Here is a 19,857-nt window from a genome sequence, read left to right on the forward strand (position 1 = left end):
GCCTTTTCTGGAGAAGTGGCGTCCTCCTTGGTCTGCGTCCGTGGAACCCAGCAGTGTGCAGTGTCCGTTGGACTGTCTGCCTTGAGACGTTGCCACCAGCAGAGCCCAGATTCACCAGGATGGCCTTGGTGGTGATCCTTGGATTCTTTTTCACCTCTCTCACTATCCTCCTGGCCAGCACAGGTGTCACTTTTGGCTTCCGACCACGTCCTCTGAGATTTTCCACAGTGCGGAATGTCTTGTATTTTTTAATAATACTTTGCACTGTAGCCACTGGAACTTGAAAACATTTAGATATGGCCTTATAGCCCTTTCCTGACTTGTGAGCTGCCACAATGCACAGCCGCAGGTCCTTAGTGAGCTCCTTTGTCTTAGCCATGACTGTCCACAAACCAACTGCAGAGAGTTGCTGTTTTTCACCTGTTGAGTTGATTAAAACAGCTGTTCCCAATGAATCAGGGTAATTAGGATGCTTTAGAACAGCTTGGACTATTTGGAATGGTATAGAACTTTGGATTTTCCCATAGACTGTGACAGTTTGCAAAGGGTATGAATAATTTTGGACATGCCACTTTTTGTTCAAATGTAAATAAAAGCTGGGAAATATTTTTTTCCATAATGATGCCTCTTGTACATCATCTTATTATCTTCTGGAAGACACCTGTGTCATTTCTGGTAAAAAAAAAAATTGCTGGTTGAATAAAAGTAACTTTAAGTCAAAATTTGCCAGGGGTATGAATAATTTCGGGCTTCACTGTATCTGTGTTTAGCTAGATTTTTCTTTTTTTAAACTTGTGTTACAGCTTGGGGTTCAGAGAAATTGTAAGAATCAGCTTTTTATTTCAGTGTATTTTAATATTATATGTGTGTTATTTTCAGTGTATAAATGTCAAAAACAACCCCATTATTTTATATAAGCCTAAAATATATGCAGTTCCACAGGACCATGGAACACATTAACAGGTTTCCTATACATCCTTATGGAAAAAAATACTTTTAAACTCAACGCTTTTTATAATCAACGCCAGTACCGGAACCAACTGACGTCGAGTTTCAAGGTACCACTGTGTGTGAATTTTTGTATTTTCATTTAAGGTCACCTGGGTACCACCCCAAGGTGTTTCATGTACCTGTAAACCACTTTAGGAAGCTTTGATCACATTAATGTGTTTACTTTTTAAGCTCTAACTGCTAACTGTTGACTTTAACGGCCACAAAAAATTACAGACTAGAAACAGGCAGTGTAGGCTTCATCCGATTATGAATTTTGGATAAAGTTAACGGGTAGTACCTGCTTAAAGCAATAAACTGTTCAACTAAAATCAATCTAAGCAATCAGGTGCAGTTGTTTCCCACCAAGCAAGCTACATTCTGTAATGCTAACTGTACCAAATCAGCAGCAAGTCTGAAAAAACACACGTTTGGCCTTTAAACTAGGAAAGTCGGGCCTTAAACTAAGGCAGTGTTTTTTTTTGTACATTTCTGAATCAACTTACATGAATAACACAAACGCATTAACACTGGTTTCTATGGTAATGACTTCAAATGACTGAATCCCAAAGTGTGTCTCAATAAGCTGTACTAACTGGGCATTACATACAGTACAAAATAATGGCTTCAGCACCCAAGTGCAGGGGTGTCCAAACTACGGCCATTTTCTGCCAGTTACCACTTTTGAAACGGCCGGGAGGCAATTTAAAACTTAAATGAAAGTTGCACCACTGTTAAGCATGTTCAAAAAGGACATTTCTAGTTGGAACACTGGATGTCGCTGTCACATCTAAAAAGCTACTTATCTGCTTTCCCCATAACTCCCAGTATAAAAATAACGATGTTACACCTACACACATTTGTCTGAACTTCCTTTTGTTTATTACACTTCATCATAACAGCAAGTGTTTCCTGATAAATTAATGTTCTCATTGGGATTATTTACTGGTGAGTAAGATCTTAGTTTACACAAGACTGACAAAGATAATCACTTAGTCACTCCAGTAAAACGGACGTGTCATTTATAGTAATCAAGTAGGCCTTGAGTGAGTAATACTACTCAGTAATACTACCTTGAGTAATATTACTCACTAATAAGTAATAATTTGTTTGTGGCCTGTTATTGCATTTTTTTTCTACACCTGGTCCCCAACAAAAAAAGTTTGGACCCCCTGCCCTAGTGCATGATGTAGTTCATGTAGTCATTGGAGATTCCCAGGGCCAATTACATCACTATACCACAAACTATCTACTTAAGCACAAGTTTCAGTTTTGACATTTACGATTCCTTCCCATAAAAGTTTGCTATTGGTGTAAGCTAACTGAGCCTAACTGTATTTATATAATATACTGGTTATAAGGTGTGTGTAGTGTTTTTGTAGACTTTGCCCTGTTCTTATCGTCTCAGCTATAAGTCGTGTAGTGAAATCCCGGCTTTCCATAAACTAATAAAAGTTGATGTTGCTGGTTGAGTGTGGGTGTAATCCTAGACTGAGCATACCTGCCACTTTGGTTTGGGTGGGGGAGGGGGCTGAACTGTGGGCTTAGCAAAGCGAGGGTTTTCAGTCATGTCCAAAGAAAGAGGTTTTTCAGCAGAAGAAGAATCAGACTCAGTCTCCGACTGGTTTGTGAAGCCAACAGAGCAAGCAGATACAGAGGGGAAGGACACAGAGAGGAAAGACAGAGATGTAAATGAAAAAAAGAAAAATACATTTAGACAAACAGTGGTGATTTTTGCATGATTTTAACGCTTAGGATTTCATTTGAAGTTTGTTCTCCTTTTTATGCTCCAATATGATTTAGCTAATAAAGTGTGAGATAATAATTAGCTACTGTTATACTGGGAAACTTACTTTTGCTGTGGTAGGCTGTGTTGAAGTAAATGCATTGTCTAAAAGGAGACATATTAAAGCATCAATCCATCCATAAAAAAAGGGACCTTCCTATAGGGGACCTTCCTATAATGCTGAAGACGACAGGTGGAACTAAAACTTGACAAGCATTTTTAAATATAAGATTTCTTTATTGATCCCCATGGAGGAAATTTGAGTGTCAGCTCCATCCATAGGGTTACATCCATCCATCCACAGGGATGCCAGATTAAGATGATTTGGGCATGTGCAAAGGAGGGACGAGGAACTGCCAGGCAGCAGAGGGAGAGGAAGGCCAAATAGGCAAATATGGCAGCAAAATACTTTCTGAATCCACTGTAGGGGTCTAGGGGGTTAGAGCAAAACTAAAATTATACATATTTAGACTTTAGGTGATCTTCAACACATATGTTGCAAGCCTGCCTCCAGGTTTAAAGCAGTAAAGATATCACGCAGCATTGAAATTTCATCTTTTTGGCTTCTTACTGATGTGGCCACAGCGAATCGTTCGTCTCCCATCTGAGGTCCTGAGCATCCTTCTCTGTCACACCAACCACCTGCATGTCCTCTCAGCACATCCATAAATTTCCCCTTTGGTCTTCCTCTCCTCCTGCCTGGCAGCTTTATCCTAAGCACCCCTGAGCACCCACTCATTCCTCCTTTGAACACACCCAAACCATCTCAATCTGGCACCCATAACACTGTCTGCAAACATACTACCTGGGCTGTCCCTCTAATAAACTAGTTTCTAATCTCGTCCATCCTTGTCAATCCTGACGAGAATCAGAGTATCCTCATCTCCACCACTCCAGCTCCTTGTCCTGTCTTTTTGTCACTGCCTACAAGCCATATTACACAGCAGCATCACTACTGTTTTGTATACTTTGCCTTTCACTCTATCAGATCCCTATCACAAATCATCCGTCACTCTACTCCACCCTGCCTGCACTCTCTTCTTCACCGCTCTACTGCACACTCCATCACTCGACCATAATTATTTAAACTCGTCCATGTTAATCAGCTCAACTTCCTTGCAACTTAACCTTCCTGCCGCTCTCCCTTTCATTCATGCACCTGTACTCCATTTCACTACTGCTAACTTTTATTCCTCTTTTCTCAAACCTACCTCAATCTTTAAAGTCTCCTCTCAACCAGCTTCGTTAGAAATTACAATGTCATCCGCAAACACCATAGTACATAGAGACGACAACTAACTGTCCACTACAGTTCTTGTATGTACAGCACAATTTGGTGGACTTGCTGAACTCCTCAAAGTGACTACAATGATCATTTATAAACATCAACAATTCAGTTATGAACGTTGAATGCAAACTGTATTCCATATCCAGAGGTAACATTTAGCCACAGTCTACAAACAGCTTATAAATGTGATCATTTGATTAACCCTAAAGAAAAAGTCTTGAAAGAGCAATCAAACATAGCAGGCTTACACAACACAGCATTGCGAGATGCCCTTACACATGAACGCATAAAAACACAGTTAATAAACCATTAAACACAAGAACTGTTGTACTGAAATACTGCAATTATTTCAAATAATGACAAGTAGCTGACATCACCAGTAATGTGTTAACAGCAGCTGCCTTCACGTAACCCTCAGCACAAAGTAAACGATTAGCTTTATATTAGGCATTATACACAATCCTGTAATCTCATGGTATTATGAAGCTCTGAGATAAGTAGCAGTCAGCTGGCTGTTTGTCTGAATGGAGATTACTGTGACATGAGGAGGAGATTTTTATTATTGCTAAACATTTCAGCAAACTGTTTTAACACAAGTTCGCTTTGCAACCCTACCCGGTTTCATTAGCCCCTATTAATAATGGGAAGCTTGCTAATATACTTGAACACTGTTGAAGTGCAAAGTTGGTTAAACAAATCTATAAATTGATTCAGTAATAATTCTACATTATACACCCTATCTAGTTTTGATTTAATAATATATAATATACTATATGGACAACAGTATTGGGTGGGACACTGCTTCTTTTTTCATTCTTGAGTTTCAGCCACATCAGTTGCTAACAGGTGTAATGAATGATTTATATAAAGGAAATTATATGCTTCCAACATTGCAGCAACAGTTTAGGGAAGATCCATTCCCTTGTCTAGCATGACTCTGACCCTGAGCAAAAAGCAGGCTCTATAAATACATAAAGAAAAGCTTTGACCTCAGCCCCTTTAAACAGCTTTAGAATGAACTGGAACATAACCTAACCTACATCAATGCTTTTTTGACTAAATGGGCACAAATTCCCACATGCATACAAAGTCTAGTAATAAGCATTCTCAAAAGAGCGGCTCTCATTATAGCTGAAAAGATAACACAAAGGTCACTCTATTTTAATATTATTTGTCTTCGAACTGGGATGTCCAACAAGCTCATGGGCAAGTGTCCAAATACTTTTGGTATTATAGTGTTTAATAGTATTATTACATTATATAATATAGTGATCTGTTTTTTTTTTTTAACACATTGCTTTGTCATTATGTTTCTGGACTACTGATCAGAAGGTTTACGGGTTTAAGCTAGGGATGTCCCGATCACGTTTTTTTGTTCCCGATCCCGATCATTAATTTTGATCCCGATCCGATAGCGAGTCTCAAACTGATACTTGTATTTTCTAGATATTGTCTAGATAAGAACTAGATAATACTGTTCACACAGTTCACACTTAAAGTACATTACAGTTATTCAAATTAATCCAATGTATATGTTTAACAAATTGCCTGCATCCAAGCTATTGCTTAATGTTCTTTTATTTGTACAAAATAAAAGTAAACAAACTTAGTGCAGCATTGTAGTAGTAAAACTAGAACACTCAAAATGAAGTGACAATGTTTTGATGGACGTTTCTACGCGAAGTGAGTGTGTTTTGACCCTTTGAGGCTTCCATAGTGCATGGAATAGCGTGCTTGGCTAACGCGATAACTAGCTGTCCACTATTCAGTACCGTAACAGAAGAAGTTAATAAAGTGTTCTGCTCCCGACAATTTGTGAATATACCGTGTATTTATTTCTTTATTAAGTAAGTGCATCACTACGACGCTCGGTTACATAACTAAGCCAATCAGAGTGCTTGATACTGAGATGTCGTTCAGTCTTGTAACACGTAAACTCGTAAAAGCTGTATGTTGTGGTCCTGAAGTTTTCATACTCGGATTAAAAGTTATTGTTTTGTAAACCGGTGTGATCCTCGACTCACACACCATATAAACAGTAAAATTCTACAGTAATGAACGCAGCTCTGCTACAACCGCCTCGTGAAACGCTCACATTGCAGACATTACACTTCACTGTTGGACTTGTTTCACTTTCCAACGTAAAGGATTTCCACACAGCGGACAGACATGCTGACGTAAAACGAAGGATCTGGATTAGGATCGGCTTTAGTAAGGCCGATACCAATCACTTAAAAAATGCCTTGATCGGCCCCGATTCTCAAAGATCGGATCGGGACATCCCTAGTTTAAGCCCTGCCACCACCAAGCAGGATAAGTGGTTTACCACACATTAATGTGAATGAATTAGGAAGAGTTCCTTCCCAGTTGATCAAACATAAGCAGCATTTGTTTAGAGTCAGGAAATACCAGTTTGCTGAAACCGCATAGCTGAACAAAGCTTCTTATACCAGTCTGGTTAAAGATGGATACGCACAATTGTTCCCAAAATACTGTTAGTTTGAGTACTTATTTACATATTGTATGTTTCTATATATATAGGTACCAGTTTTGCAAAGACCATTAATTAGCATAACACTAAGCCCAGGAATTGATTACGGACAGATATTTTTCATCAAAATAACCCTTATACTGGTTCTGTCCAGGTTTCTTTGAACCTTGGTTCTATTCAAAGGATCAGTTTGTGTTTGCCCCAGTTTTTACTGGAACCAAGGATGCAGCATCAATGCAGGGTGTTTCTCAACACACAACACAAGTAAACAATACAAACGCCCACAAACGTCGTCATGGTTCATGCTGAAAAACGTCATATTCTTTGATTTCAGCTGGAAATAAACATCTCCGGTTCAGAACCTATTTATTTTGGTGAAAATGCACCAAAGGATTCAAATTTGCACAAACACAAACGGAACCCATTACACGTTGGATGAAAGGGGCTAAAAGTAAACTCTCCATTGTTGTTTTGTGATACTGACTGGATGTCCATTACTGGTTACTTACATCACTGACTCAGCCCTGGACAATTCAGTTCCAGTTCAAGAGATGACCTAATGTGCTGCTGATGATCATTAACAGCATGCATTTACTGCAGAAGTGCTACATCCAAACATTTAAAAACATAATAAAGATCTGGTTTAGTTAAAAGCTGCATCATCAAAGAGCTACCTGTCGACGCAGGGTGGAGCTGGGTGCGTTCTCCTCAAACTTGGCCTGGAGACGTGTTGCCATGGAGCGAACCTTATTCTCCTTGTGCTCGCCGTTCTCCTCTGTGCTCAGACCTCCCTGACAGGACAGCTACAAAGCAGAATTACATATGAGATGTGATATGAGGAACAAACTTGATTACATAGGGAAGACACATCTACAAGTGCAAGTGCTTGCTTAAACACACCTCTTCCAAGTAGCTGAAGGCTTTTCTTCTCTTTTTGTCGTTATCAATGTCAGACTTCTTGTCATCCTTTGAATAAAAAAGTGTTACATGACAATTAAAATAGAAATTGTAAAGAAAAATTGTTGATGTAAAAAATGGTTTCAATTGGATCATAAATGAGCTTATAAGTGTGCATGTAAGGACACACCCACAAGTAGACATCAGTCAGATGTGTAAAAAAACAAAAAAACAAGGGCTGCGGCCGAAATCGCATACTTAAGCAGTACGTACTAGATTCAAAGCAGTATGCACTGCTCGGCTGGTAAAGCAGTACGCTCTTTCAGTACGTAAGTGCTGCAGTATGCACGCAACCTCGTATGTACTACGTCTGCCATCTTACCAACGTCACGTGACGTCTCAGAGCCACAGTTATAACGATTTAGAATTTTCTATTTTACTTTTTTCCCCAATTTTCCCCCCCTAATCTAGTCGTGTCCAATTACCCTGAATGCGTCCTCTATTCGCTTGTTAAGTGTGACGTCACGCGTCATTTCCGGGGCCAAGCGAACCTAATCGCAAACGCAAACAACTATGGCTAAACCTGTGAACCTTTTTATATATATATATTGTAAGATCCATATTGCACTAATTGTAATGATCTATGTTTATTGTCATAAATATTTTCTGTTTGGTTAAATAATACTTATTTGAGGTGACTTGGTATTTCAGCTATTGATGATTTTTCCTGGTAATCAGTGTATGCTGTTATTTATTAGTCCTCTTCGGTGGAGCCTGCGGGGGGGCAGAATTGTACTGACTCTATATACCGACAATATTTATCAAATATACGAAAAGAAAGAGGACGTGGAGCAACAGATTTATGATCGTAGTTTTGTTTGTTATACGCCAATTGCGAACATAGTGAGTTTTTATAAGAAACTTGGATTAACGGATAAGTCAATGTAAGAAGAAAGTTAAAATAAATTCTGTTTGTGGAAAACTTAAGGAACTCGTGTTGCTGTCGTTGGAAATTGGATTTACAAACATTACCCGAGTCATAAATGTCTAGTCCTTCTCAATAGCGGTCTGGACGAGAAAAGGTCTTATTATATACATATATTATATATACAGTATATTAGAAACATACATTAAGATACAAATAAGACAAGATGTGCAGTACACTAGTGCGCTTCAGGTAATCAGAATATCATGAAAAGTTCATGTCATTATTTCATTTCATGTCACCTCATCAAGAGGTAAGCGATCATATTTTTAATTCATTACATGAAAACTGACATTTCTAACTCTGGTTTTACTTTTAATCAGTATAGCTTATAGCTTATATAGTACTATTCCAGAATCTCACATTATTATATGAAATAAAAAAAAAAAAGCTTGAAACACGTGTAATGAATATACAATGACAGTTTACGTTTTTACATTGAATTATGAACAAAAATATTACTTCATGATATCTAATCACAAGGAAAGCGGTAAAAAGACAGTTGGGTAGTTTTTTTTTCGACTCGGACCTGTTGAAGCAGTACGGGACACAGCACTGTGGCATATTGAAAATACGAGGGACTCAACTTGGACCCGGATGTGACGTATCATAAGGTCGACACGTCGCCACTTAACAAGCGGATACTGATTCGACCCTTTACCACTGACTGAGGACGCCTCTCAACTGACATACTCTACGGCACACAGTACAGACTGCATTTTTCACCTGCACGAGTCGAGTTCATACACTTGACGGGCACGGTGTACGGTGGGCCACACCCCCATCAGCATTATTCCTCAGCCCTGTGCAGGCGCCATCAGTCAGCCAGCAGGAGTCGCAGTCGCACCAGTTATGAGGACCTATGATCCGACTTTTTTACCCTCTAACCCTGAACAACAGCCAATCGTTGTTCATGCAGCCGCCCAGCCCAGTCGGAAGGCCGAGCTGAGATTCGATACGATGTATTTGAAACCCCAACTCTGGTGCGCTAGCGTACTTTACCGCTGCGCCACCTGAGCGGCGTTATAACAATTTTAAAAACGAACAAAATGAATTCTGCCATTCTCCACAAAGCTACTAATAACGTTATTCAGGGTTGTACTTATTCATAACGTTAAAAGTGTTACTCCGTTTTCCGCCATCTATCTTCTTCGCCACAAACGCCTTTGCAGCTCCAGTTGAATTATGGGATAGATTATCGGACTGTAAGTGTGCATCATTTGCATACTCAAAAATGGCTGCCCAGGCAGTAAGTCATCCGGGTACTTTTCGCGTACTGTTTAATGTATACTACGTATTCGGACATACTAACCGCTCTCGCATACTGCTTTCGCGTACTGTTCAGTAAGGAAGTATGCGATTTCGGACACAGCCAAGGATATGTTTATGAAAGTAAGGCTACCTTTGGAATGCGCTTCCTTGGTTGTGTTGAGTTTATGAAGTTGTAAATAGAGTTGTTGGGCTTTGATAAATAGCCATCGTTGTTCTTAGTCGTTTCTTTCTGAGCACCTGTAAGCCAAGCAAGAGCACAATTCTGTTTAGTGTCTGGTGTTTGATATCAATAAACAAACCATAATAATTTATGATGGGTTAAAAAAAAGCCTAATATTTGACAATTGTTACGTTACTTTGGGTGTGTGATGAGGCACCCACATGACAACATTACAGGTAGTATTATGATTATGACAGGACTTGTGGAAGGACCCAGAAGCTGACATTACGACATGGATCGCATTCTCAGTTGCTAGCCTGCTACAAGTGATGCGAGACAAAAAGCATTAGAGGAAGCTGACCCATCTGTGCAGCCAACCATCGCACAGCAATAACGGTATAGTGAAATGACTATTATAATTTACTGAAATATAATACATTGACGGGGGGATTCTGGACACACAAACTGATACTGGCAAGTAGTAACCCAAGAACCAGCATCATTGTCAGATTACTACAAACTGAATGATTCCTTTCACCTGCTCCTCTTAGGGGTCGCCAAAGTGGATCATATAAACTGTGACAAATATCTGGACATATGTCGGCTGCTTTTTCAGACACAACCCTGCTATTTAAATGGGCTTGGGATCGGCGCTAAGGGTGCACTGATATGGGCTAGCTTCAAGTAACAGCAGATGTCTTCTGTATGTGTGAGCCCAGCCCTGGCTTGGAACCCCCAGAACTCAGGCACTGCTGGTACCATAACACCAGACCAGCTCACTAACAGCACTAAAGACTAATTTGTTATTTTAAAATTAGGCCTTACAAACAATAAGAAAAAGCTGAGGCATGTGCTTGTTGGCCATCACACTGAGTCCACATTTTTAAAATGCTTTCTTACTCTCCAGAGCTAAACCTCAGCCACAAAATATTTCATTCCATCTTTTTGGGGGAAAAAACAGATCTAGTTCCCACCACAGCCTAAGAGAACAGAACGTTCCTATACCCAAGTTTAAACAGTGGTTTAATTAAAACCAGAAGTTGATTTGGATTCTAGATTCAGATTTTAAAACCACTGCTACACCATGTGCTACACATCTCCAAATGACCGAGTTTATGCTTTGTTTCATAATCACTGCTGACAATTAAATCAGCTGTAAAAATTAATATGCCTATAAACTATAGCAGTTTAGGAAAGGCCCTTTCCTGTTCTAGCATAACTGTGAACAAAGTTAGATGGTTTGCATTGGTCCTGCATTTTGGCTGAGCTTCTAAATTTAAGTCAGTGCCAACAGGTTTGTCTTTTTCCTAAACAGGAGCGTATACTTCAGTGTAGAAATAATTTTTGAAATTCAAAAATAATTACAAGAAAATTAACAGTATGAGGCACTGCATCAAAATCTGTGTGAGAATTTTAATTAAAGTCGAAGAAATAAAAAAAATGTTTTACTTTCTGAAACAGCAGGCCATTAAATCTGAGAGAAGCACCCTGGCCATATAATGCCACATAATCAAGTGTCTTAGGTATACAAATACATTTACAATCAAATTTTTTTATTCGAGATTAATCGTGATTAAAGAACCAAATTAATCGTGATAAGCAAGAATGAAATAAAATGAAAAAAATTATTAAATCTAAATTATCTTTAGAAAGCCAGCCAATGCCTATATAGAGTTGTTAACAGCTACCCAGCTTTTAGCCAGTTATTTAAAGTTATTACAAGTCTGTTTACATTATCTGGCAAAAGTGAGGATCTTTTCCTGAAAACAGGAGCTCAGGGTACTACAATGAACCATTTCTAGATGCAACACGTGTAACGTCATGTCGACCCACATCGTTAACTATGTTAAAGCGTCTACAGTCCATTGCGACCCATTTAATGACAGTGTTTGTAATGTTCCCACGACGTCTAAAGTTCATGGGCTTTCCATCCAAATTCATCTGAAATAAAGTTACACTGAGTCTGAGCTCATTTTGCTTGTAACGCGTATCCGTGCGCGCAGACGCCTGACGAGACAAAGGCGTGCTCTGACCAAAGATGATACTTAATAACTGTCATTTTGTCTAGTGGTGATTTTATTATTATTATTAGAAACACCCTACATTTCACAATATGTAGTAGCAGCAGGTTGAGTAATTTGTAACTCACGACCGCAAACTGGAAAAGGACTCGTGTTATCCTTATACAGTATAAACACAATATTGCTGTGTTAAAGCAGCGCAAATTACCACAGTGACGCATGTTTAAAGTGGCACAAACACAGCCCAATAAAAATCATTTGATTAAAAATTGTATTCTCAATTTTTTTTTATCGCGATAAAAATGTTAACACGTTAATCGCGTTAATTAACAGCCCTAATTTAAAAGTATGAGAAAGACTTAATTTAACTGCTAACTAATCCCAGAAATGCTACAAGATACAAGAACCTGATATCTGCTTTCCATAATTTGTCACCATAAGTTCTAAATGAGTCTGCTAGTTCATGGTAAAATTTCACCCCAGTTAGTGAGTGTATAAAACAGTACAGATAATGTTTTACCCAAAGGAGGCAGGGAGGAGTTACAGAACATCTCATAGAACTTGGACAGGTAGAGCACCATTATGAGCTTGTCAGGCTCCTGCTCTGCTGCCATCTCCTTCCCTGTGATGAGTGGCTGGATGCCAAGAGCCTTCTCAGCCACCTCAAATGCTAGCTGGTTGTTCTTAGCGCTGTCTGCCTCGTTCAAGGAGTCAAAATCACTGAAGAAAGACGAAAAAGGGTCAAATTCACCTCTCTGTACTCAGGTTCAACACTGCTGTGGTCTTGTGATCAGTTTAAAAGTTATATACACCAATTAGGCATAACATTATGACCACCTTCCTAATATTGTGTTGGTCCCCCTTTTGCTGCCACAAAAAGCCCTGCAACTGTGATGCTCTGTGTATTCTGACACCTTTCTATCAGAACCAGCATTAACCTCTTCAGCAATTTGAGCTACAGTATCTCGTCTGTTGGATCAGACCACACGGGCCAGCCTTCGCTCCCCACGTGCATCAATGAGCCCTGGCCACCCATGACCCTGTCGCCGGTTTACCACTGGTCCTTCCTTGGACCACTTTTGATACATACTGACCACTGCAGACCCCCCACAAGAGCTGCAGTTTTGGAGATGCTCTGACTGATGCTCTTGAACTCTCTCAAATCCTCACGCTCGTCCATTTTTCCTGCTTCTAACATCAACTTTGAGTATAAAATGTTCACCTAATATATCCCACCTACTAACAGGTGCCGTGATGAAGAGATAATCAGTGTTATTCACTTCTCCTGTCAGTGGTCATAATGTTATGCCTCGCTGGTGTATAGTCATTTATAATTATTTCAACTGCTTTATCCTGGTCAGGATTGAGGCAGGTCTGGTGGCATTGGGAAACACTGAGCACAAGGCAGGAACACCCTGAAAAGGGGGCCAATCCAATGCAAGGCTTCAGCCAAAAGACATAGCCAATCATTTCTGTTTAGACAACGGCCGACTGATAGCACAGCTGGGATTCAGTCTCATAATAGACCAACTGAATTGTATTTCGTAAGTATATAATTATAAATTACATCTGTTTGGTGCACTGATAAGTCAAAACATTGGAATTATTTTCTTTGTACAAGAGAATAAACAAATCACAAATTCTTATTTTTGCCTCCTACAAAATGTCCCAACTTTTCTGGAAACAGAGTAAATAATACTGGTGTCTGTGAAACATTTCCATCACAATAATTGCTGAACTGTTTGACATGGTAAAATGAGTGTATAAATAACATCCACAACACTGTTGCTTGGACTTATATGATTGACTATGTGCCAGACAGATAAGTAATAAAGTCTTATAAAGCTAAGAAATGATCTAACTTAAGATCTGTGTGTGAGTGAATAACATCAACAGTCTCTTGGCCTGAAAAGGAAATGTGAAATCTGCTGAGGTATGTGCTACATAGCCAGACTTTGATGTCAAGCTTGGGTGTGTATGTTGGAAGGAAACAGCAGCTCTCTACTTTTCTGATTCTGCTCACTCATTTCCCTCCTGGTAAGAATGTTTATATAAAATTCACCAGTTTATGGATACAATAAAGAACAGGAGTAGGTGTACGTGAGCGTTTTAGTCTTACATGAGGTCTGGGCGGTGGCGATGAATGAGAGCACACAGGGCGAGGCCGCTCCTCCAGGATGTTGTAAGGTCAGTAACATTTACTCCTCTGTATCCCTGCGTCTGCTTCTGACACCACAGCAACAGCCGGCTGGGCCGCACCTCTGACTCTGCCAACACAAAGCAGTTTCACCATCACTGACTGGCACAACTTTGATGGAAAAAGGTTTCTAGGTAGTGCTGGTTCTGCAGCTAGTGTCTGACTTAGTGTGGAGCTTTAGAGCTTTTGCACTGCAACAGTGGAAAGAGTGAGATATATTTTTTCAGTAGCTAACCTCTAAGGTCAAAAAATATTCTAAACAGAGGGCTTGGCAATAGATTTTCAATTAGCTACCAATTTCTGTAAAAATTAGTAAATTTCCTCTAAATGAGTGAATATCTGCACACTGTGGGGATACAGGTGTAATATATACACCGATCAGCCATAACATTAAAACCACCTCCTTGTTTCTACACTCACTGTCCATTTTATCAGCTCCACTTACCCTATAGGAGCACTTTGTAGTTTTACAATTACTGACTGTAGTCCATCTGTTTCTGTACATGCTTTGTTAGCCCCCTTTCATGCTGTTCTTCAATGGTCAGGACCACCACAGAGCAGGTATTATTTAGGTGGTGGATCATTCTCAGCACTGCAGTGACACTGACATGGTGGTGGTGTGTTAGTGTGTGTTGTGCTGGTATGACTGGAAGACACGGCAGCACTGCTGGAGTTTTTAAACACCTCACTGTCACCGCTGGACTGAGAATAGTCCACCAACCAAAAACATCCAGCCAACAGCGCCCCGTGGGCAGCGTCCTGTGACCACTGATGAAGGTCTATAAGATGACCGACTCAAACAGCAGCAATAGATGAGCGATCGTCTCTGACTTTACATCTACAAGGTGAAACAACTAGGTAGGAGTGTCTAATAGAGTGGAAACTCCATCAGCACTGCTGTGTCTGATCCTCTCATACCAGCACAACACACACTAACACACCACCACCATGTCAGTGTCACTGCAGTGCTGAGAATGATCCACCACCTAAATAATACCTGCTCTGTGGTGGTCCTGTGGGGGTCCTGACCATTAAAGAACAGGGTGAAAGCAGGTTAAAAAGGTATGTAGAGAAACAGATGGACTACAGTCAGTAATTGTAGAACTTCAGAGTGCTTCTGTATGGTAAGTGGAGCTGAAAAAATGGACAGTGAGTGTAGAAACAATGAGGTGGTTTTAATGTTATGGCTGTAATACAAGTTTGAGTATAGTGAAGTCGCATACAGTAGTTAAGTAAGATAAGCAAAGATAATCACTTTAACCATCCTTTCTGATGATTGGAGGGGGTGCAGGCAGAGGTGTAAGAGCCAGGGCCTGCTACTGACAAGATAACTGGTTTTGCAGCTGGCAGTAACTCCTGCCAATTACCAATAACAGTAAATACAGTGAACTCATTTCATCTGTGATTTGATATTAATGTTGGCAGAAAAGAGGAAACATCAGGACATCCGAGTCTGGGAGTGGTTAGAAATGGCTGTTGATGCCTAGAGGCAGGATTATTGTATAATGGAGTGTCATAGAGCCAAAGTACATAACAACATGAATGAATCACAGCAGTGGCGTAACTAGGAGCTCATGGGCCCCAGTGCAAAAAAAAATGTGGGCCCCTCTCAACAAATTTCATATATTACATTATATTTATTATACTGGTCTAGTAACATCAAGCAGGTTACACAGATTCCCAAAATCCCTTGCTGTGCACTCACTGTATATTTTGATATTTCATTGTCTTTTAGTTGTTTTAATATTTTACTTAACAAAAATCTTGGTGTTCAAAAATCATTATCGCCGCACTTTACTGCTAGCATTAGCCACTTGCTACTGTAGAGGATCAGCTCACCTAGCCACTGCGAGTGCTGCTCATCCGGCGGGGATGCTACGGGTCTTTTGCTCTGTGCGGTGGTGGAGGTGTGAGGTGTGGGAATAAAGGCACACGACAAGGTAGAGTCACTTTAACTGTTTAGTCAGGACTTCAATGAGCGTTACAACACTTTAGACTGCTTAGCTCCAGCACCCGAACTACCTACTGGGTTCAATGTTGGGGCCATACGGCGAGTCTCATATACAAAACTAACTAACTGCAGGACGTCCGAATGCACATGTATAATCCGAGTGCTGCGTTCTGATTGGCTGAGCTGAATGTCACTCACATATCGCCGCTACAATGCCATGGGCCCCAGTGCACCTGCCCCCTGGTAGTCACACCCCTGAATCACAGTTGGTTAAGCATAAACAGAAAACTGCCATTAAACAGGGCAGGTATGACCTTCTAATCAAATGTTCAATTTAAAGCAGACGTCCCATTAAAACAATATAATTCTAAGAACAGTTTCATACAGCTTGCAGGATGGAAGAGATGCACAAGTCAAATCAAACTGCATAGATGAGGAGCTCACATTAATGCCAAGTTCCCACTACACGACTTTCCAAGTCGTCAGGTCGCTGTACAGTTCACACTACACGACTGAATCTTCTGCACCCGGGAGTCTTTCAGTCGGTGTATATTTCACACTACACGACTGATCGGCGATAGGGGGTTTCACACTACACGATCCATCACCAACTGGAATCGCAGGTGAGCTTCTCTGGTCTCCTTTTTTTCTTCTTTTAAACAAAAACACATGTGAGAAGTGAGGAGGGTTTTAATGACACCACGTCCAAAAATGCACGTCAACAAGTAGCGAGTGATCAAAGTGTTTGTGGTCTGATGTGCAGCGTAAAATCAAACAGGAAAAATAAATAAATGAGTGGATTTGGCAACACAAACAGTATATGGCTTGTTCTGCAGTAAAGTGGATGTTAATTAATAATTTTGCAATGCAGCGTGGGTGTTATGTTTTGTAGAGGACGATCAAATCAGAAATATGTGTGTGTGCCGGTGTATCCTGATATAAACTATATCCTCTCCTGCATTTCCCCTCACACCGTATCCTGTGTTCTCATTGGCTGTTCGACATGTCACTCATTCCCAGTTGCCCATCTGAGATCAGATATCTGACGTGCTAGAAAACTCGATCCGGTCGCCGAGCGGTCGGGTCGAGTTGTTGGATAGTTCACACATAGCGACTGAGAGCCGAGTTTTGATCGCCGAGTGAACGCCGAGTTGCTCCCGACCCGGAAAATCAATCGCCGACCAGTCTCCGAGCGAAAATCAGGGCAAAAATCGTGTAGTGTGAACTAGGCATTAGACTGTCAGAAAAATAACACAGGTGGTTTAGGTATTAGTGATCTGGCAATTGGAAGGTCATTGATTCAAGACCCAGCACTGCCAGGTTGCTAAATAAGTAGTCAAATAAATGTTTTTTATACTTTATGTACGTCTCGCCCCCATATGCATACGTACATGGTAGATAAGCTAGCTTTGCATGTTGCCTTTAGGCTTGTGTGTCTGTTTTTTATATATGAAACAATACCAACTGTGTTGAGCAGCCAAGCTGCACCTAAGCCTGGGATTTCTAGTCCAGATTCTTCTTTTTTGCCCTTCTGTCTTCCAATATAGTTGTTTTCAGTTCCCTATTGTAATTCCTCTGCCCCTTTTTCTACCCTCGTTCATAGTGCACGGTGCAGTCGCTGGCCGTTTCTTTTCACCAGCCAGCAGAAAACCACCACACAGAGACTCTCAAACATATCTAGAGTCATGCTATGCTTCACGTGAAATCCCCCAACACAATTCGCAAGGCAGTGCGGAAAACCCATAATCCATCCTTTCAGCTCTTAAATATGCCAACTGTGTCAAGTTTATTTGTATAGCGTTTTTTTTACAATAGACACCGTCTCTGTCTTTACAGAATCCAGGACAGACAGACCAAAAACCCCAGTTGAGCAAGCCAAGGGCAACAGTGGCATGGAAAAACGTCCTTTAATCCTTTAAAATACAGAAAGAAACTGTAAGAGAAACCAGACTTAACCTACTGTGTCTGTTAAACACCCTGCCTGGACAGCAGCACTGCTGTCGCATTAGTAAGCTAGTGGATTAGGCTGCTGCGCTGCCCAACCCAGAGACTTTTTCCTTTGATATAAAAAGGCTTACCCCTTCTAGAAATATTAACAGATCTGCGTGTTGGTCCACCATGTTCTAAAGATCCAGAGTCCTGCTCCCCATTAATGTACAGATGCCGAACCTAGTGGAGGGATTAAAGGGAAAAAAAACCAAACATGGTTAAGATCAAAGTTTATTTGGTTTAATGCAAAAAAATAAATAAAATTGCTCAGTGTAGATGAGAGAAGTGACCTGATGTGGTCGGACACAGGCAGAGTTGAGGTTGGGGTAGCGGGTCGCTGGGTCTATGGTGTACTGTTCAAAGTTCTTGGTGATGTTTTCGGCTGTTGTTTGAGGCAGCAGTCGGTAAATGCTCTCCCTGGGAATTGACAGGAAGAGGACCTTTATTACTGAGTGCAGTGGTTATAGAACATCTGTGTATATGATGCATTGGTTGCATCACTGCTGCTGTTAAAAATACCGTTTCTACTGTATGTATCTATTAAAAGTAGTTTAAAGAAGGAGCTCGAGTGCCACAGTGGTAAAACACGCTAGCCCACCACTGCTGAAATCTCGAGCTCTCAAGTTCGAATGTCAGCTCCACTATCAGCCAGTACCACAGAATTGACAGGTTGGTGCCTGCTCGGGACAATGGCTGAAACAGGGTTTCTTGTAACTGGTTTAAGTGTGACCTCAGCTGACCGGTCGAGGCACTTGCACAGGGGGTGGAGGTGTGAGGCCCTCTGTGTGCAATATTGCACTCTGTGAGACCCTGCCCCTGGCAGGTGAAAAGAAGCGAGCAGCAACCGGCAGTGGAGGTGGCGGCAGCGATGAGAGAAAGTTAAGTTCCAATTGGCCAAGACTGAACTGGCGTGCAATAGCGGGAAATAAGTAGTTTAAGTCAAAGGTTAACACTTCATTAGAAATACTGCACACTTCAAGACACTCATTGTTAAAAGCTTTACTCTATACAAAGGTAAGATTTTAGTGGCATATTTTTTATGGCAGTTAATGATTATTCTGACCTCTCAGACAGCACATCCACAGGGGCTTTTCCCTGAACCCAACCCTGCACCATCCACGCAGTATCAAATGCAGCCAAGAAACCTCGAGCACATCCCGTCCCCATCGGCCAGAAGGGCTGAGAAACAGAATTCACGTTTTAACCGGACACAAAATCTCTGCACCAAGTGTAACATGATGTGAGATTAAACAGTGCTGTGTGTGTGGGGGTGTGTGTGCGAATCACAATCATAGCTAGTTATCTATACAAATGGCAGTTTTAATGGCTCAACTATGATATGATATATGAGCAGCACCTTACTATATCTCCAGCACCTTACAGTCAATGGGTCTGTCCGAAAACCTAGTGATCTCTCTACAAAAACAGCATTTTACGTCATCCAAAGAAGAGGGCTGTCCGAATTCTTAGATGGCTTGCACTGCTGCCTACTAAGGTGCTTATTTTAAAGCTATAAACTGACTGAATAATAAGTGAGCATCCAATGCTATCTTAGCAGTGAAAGCAATCCCAGCATTCAATGCAGCACAACTTTCTCATAAAATGTCATTTTTAATTGATATAACAGTGTACAAGTGTCATTTATTTGCAAATTTGGGTGTGTCTGTGACAGTTTAACAGTTTTCAGTACACAAAGGGAGAAGTTAGCTGGTGTGCTAGCGGGTTGTGCTGCCTCAGCCCATTGGTTTAAATGGCCTGAGGCTAACTGTGTTAGCTTAGTAAGCAAAAACTGAGGTGAACTCGGAAAAATGACTGCCTAAGTAGTGTGTC

General features: G+C 40.7%; 1 protein-coding gene across 7 annotated transcripts in view; it reads right to left on the reverse strand.

Moving 5' to 3' along the window:
• The window catches only part of mical2b (microtubule associated monooxygenase, calponin and LIM domain containing 2b), an 88,589-nt gene that overhangs the window by 35,983 nt on the left and 32,749 nt on the right, over nt 1-19,857 (reverse strand). For 4 of the 7 annotated variants that reach the window (XM_063000785.1, XM_063000783.1, XM_063000784.1 and 1 more), the window contains exons 9-17: nt 19,091-19,206; nt 18,318-18,444; nt 18,117-18,207; nt 14,010-14,157; nt 12,411-12,610; nt 9,840-9,946; nt 7,456-7,521; nt 7,230-7,358; nt 2,492-2,611 (exon numbers count right to left, since the gene is read on the reverse strand). In XM_063000785.1, the coding sequence (XP_062856855.1) occupies nt 2,492-2,611; nt 7,230-7,358; nt 7,456-7,521; nt 9,840-9,946; nt 12,411-12,610; nt 14,010-14,157; nt 18,117-18,207; nt 18,318-18,444; nt 19,091-19,206 (1,104 nt within the window). Of the gene's footprint in view, nt 1-2,491; nt 2,612-7,229; nt 7,359-7,455; nt 7,522-9,839; nt 9,947-12,410; nt 12,611-14,005; nt 14,158-18,116; nt 18,208-18,317; nt 18,445-19,090; nt 19,207-19,857 lie in introns of those variants that run through there. The other 3 variants (XM_063000787.1, XM_063000786.1, XM_063000789.1) reach the window with 2 other exon arrangements.

This window comes from Trichomycterus rosablanca, chromosome 8 (genome assembly GCF_030014385.1).
Source record: "Trichomycterus rosablanca isolate fTriRos1 chromosome 8, fTriRos1.hap1, whole genome shotgun sequence".
Classification (NCBI taxonomy): domain Eukaryota; kingdom Metazoa; phylum Chordata; class Actinopteri; order Siluriformes; family Trichomycteridae; genus Trichomycterus; species Trichomycterus rosablanca.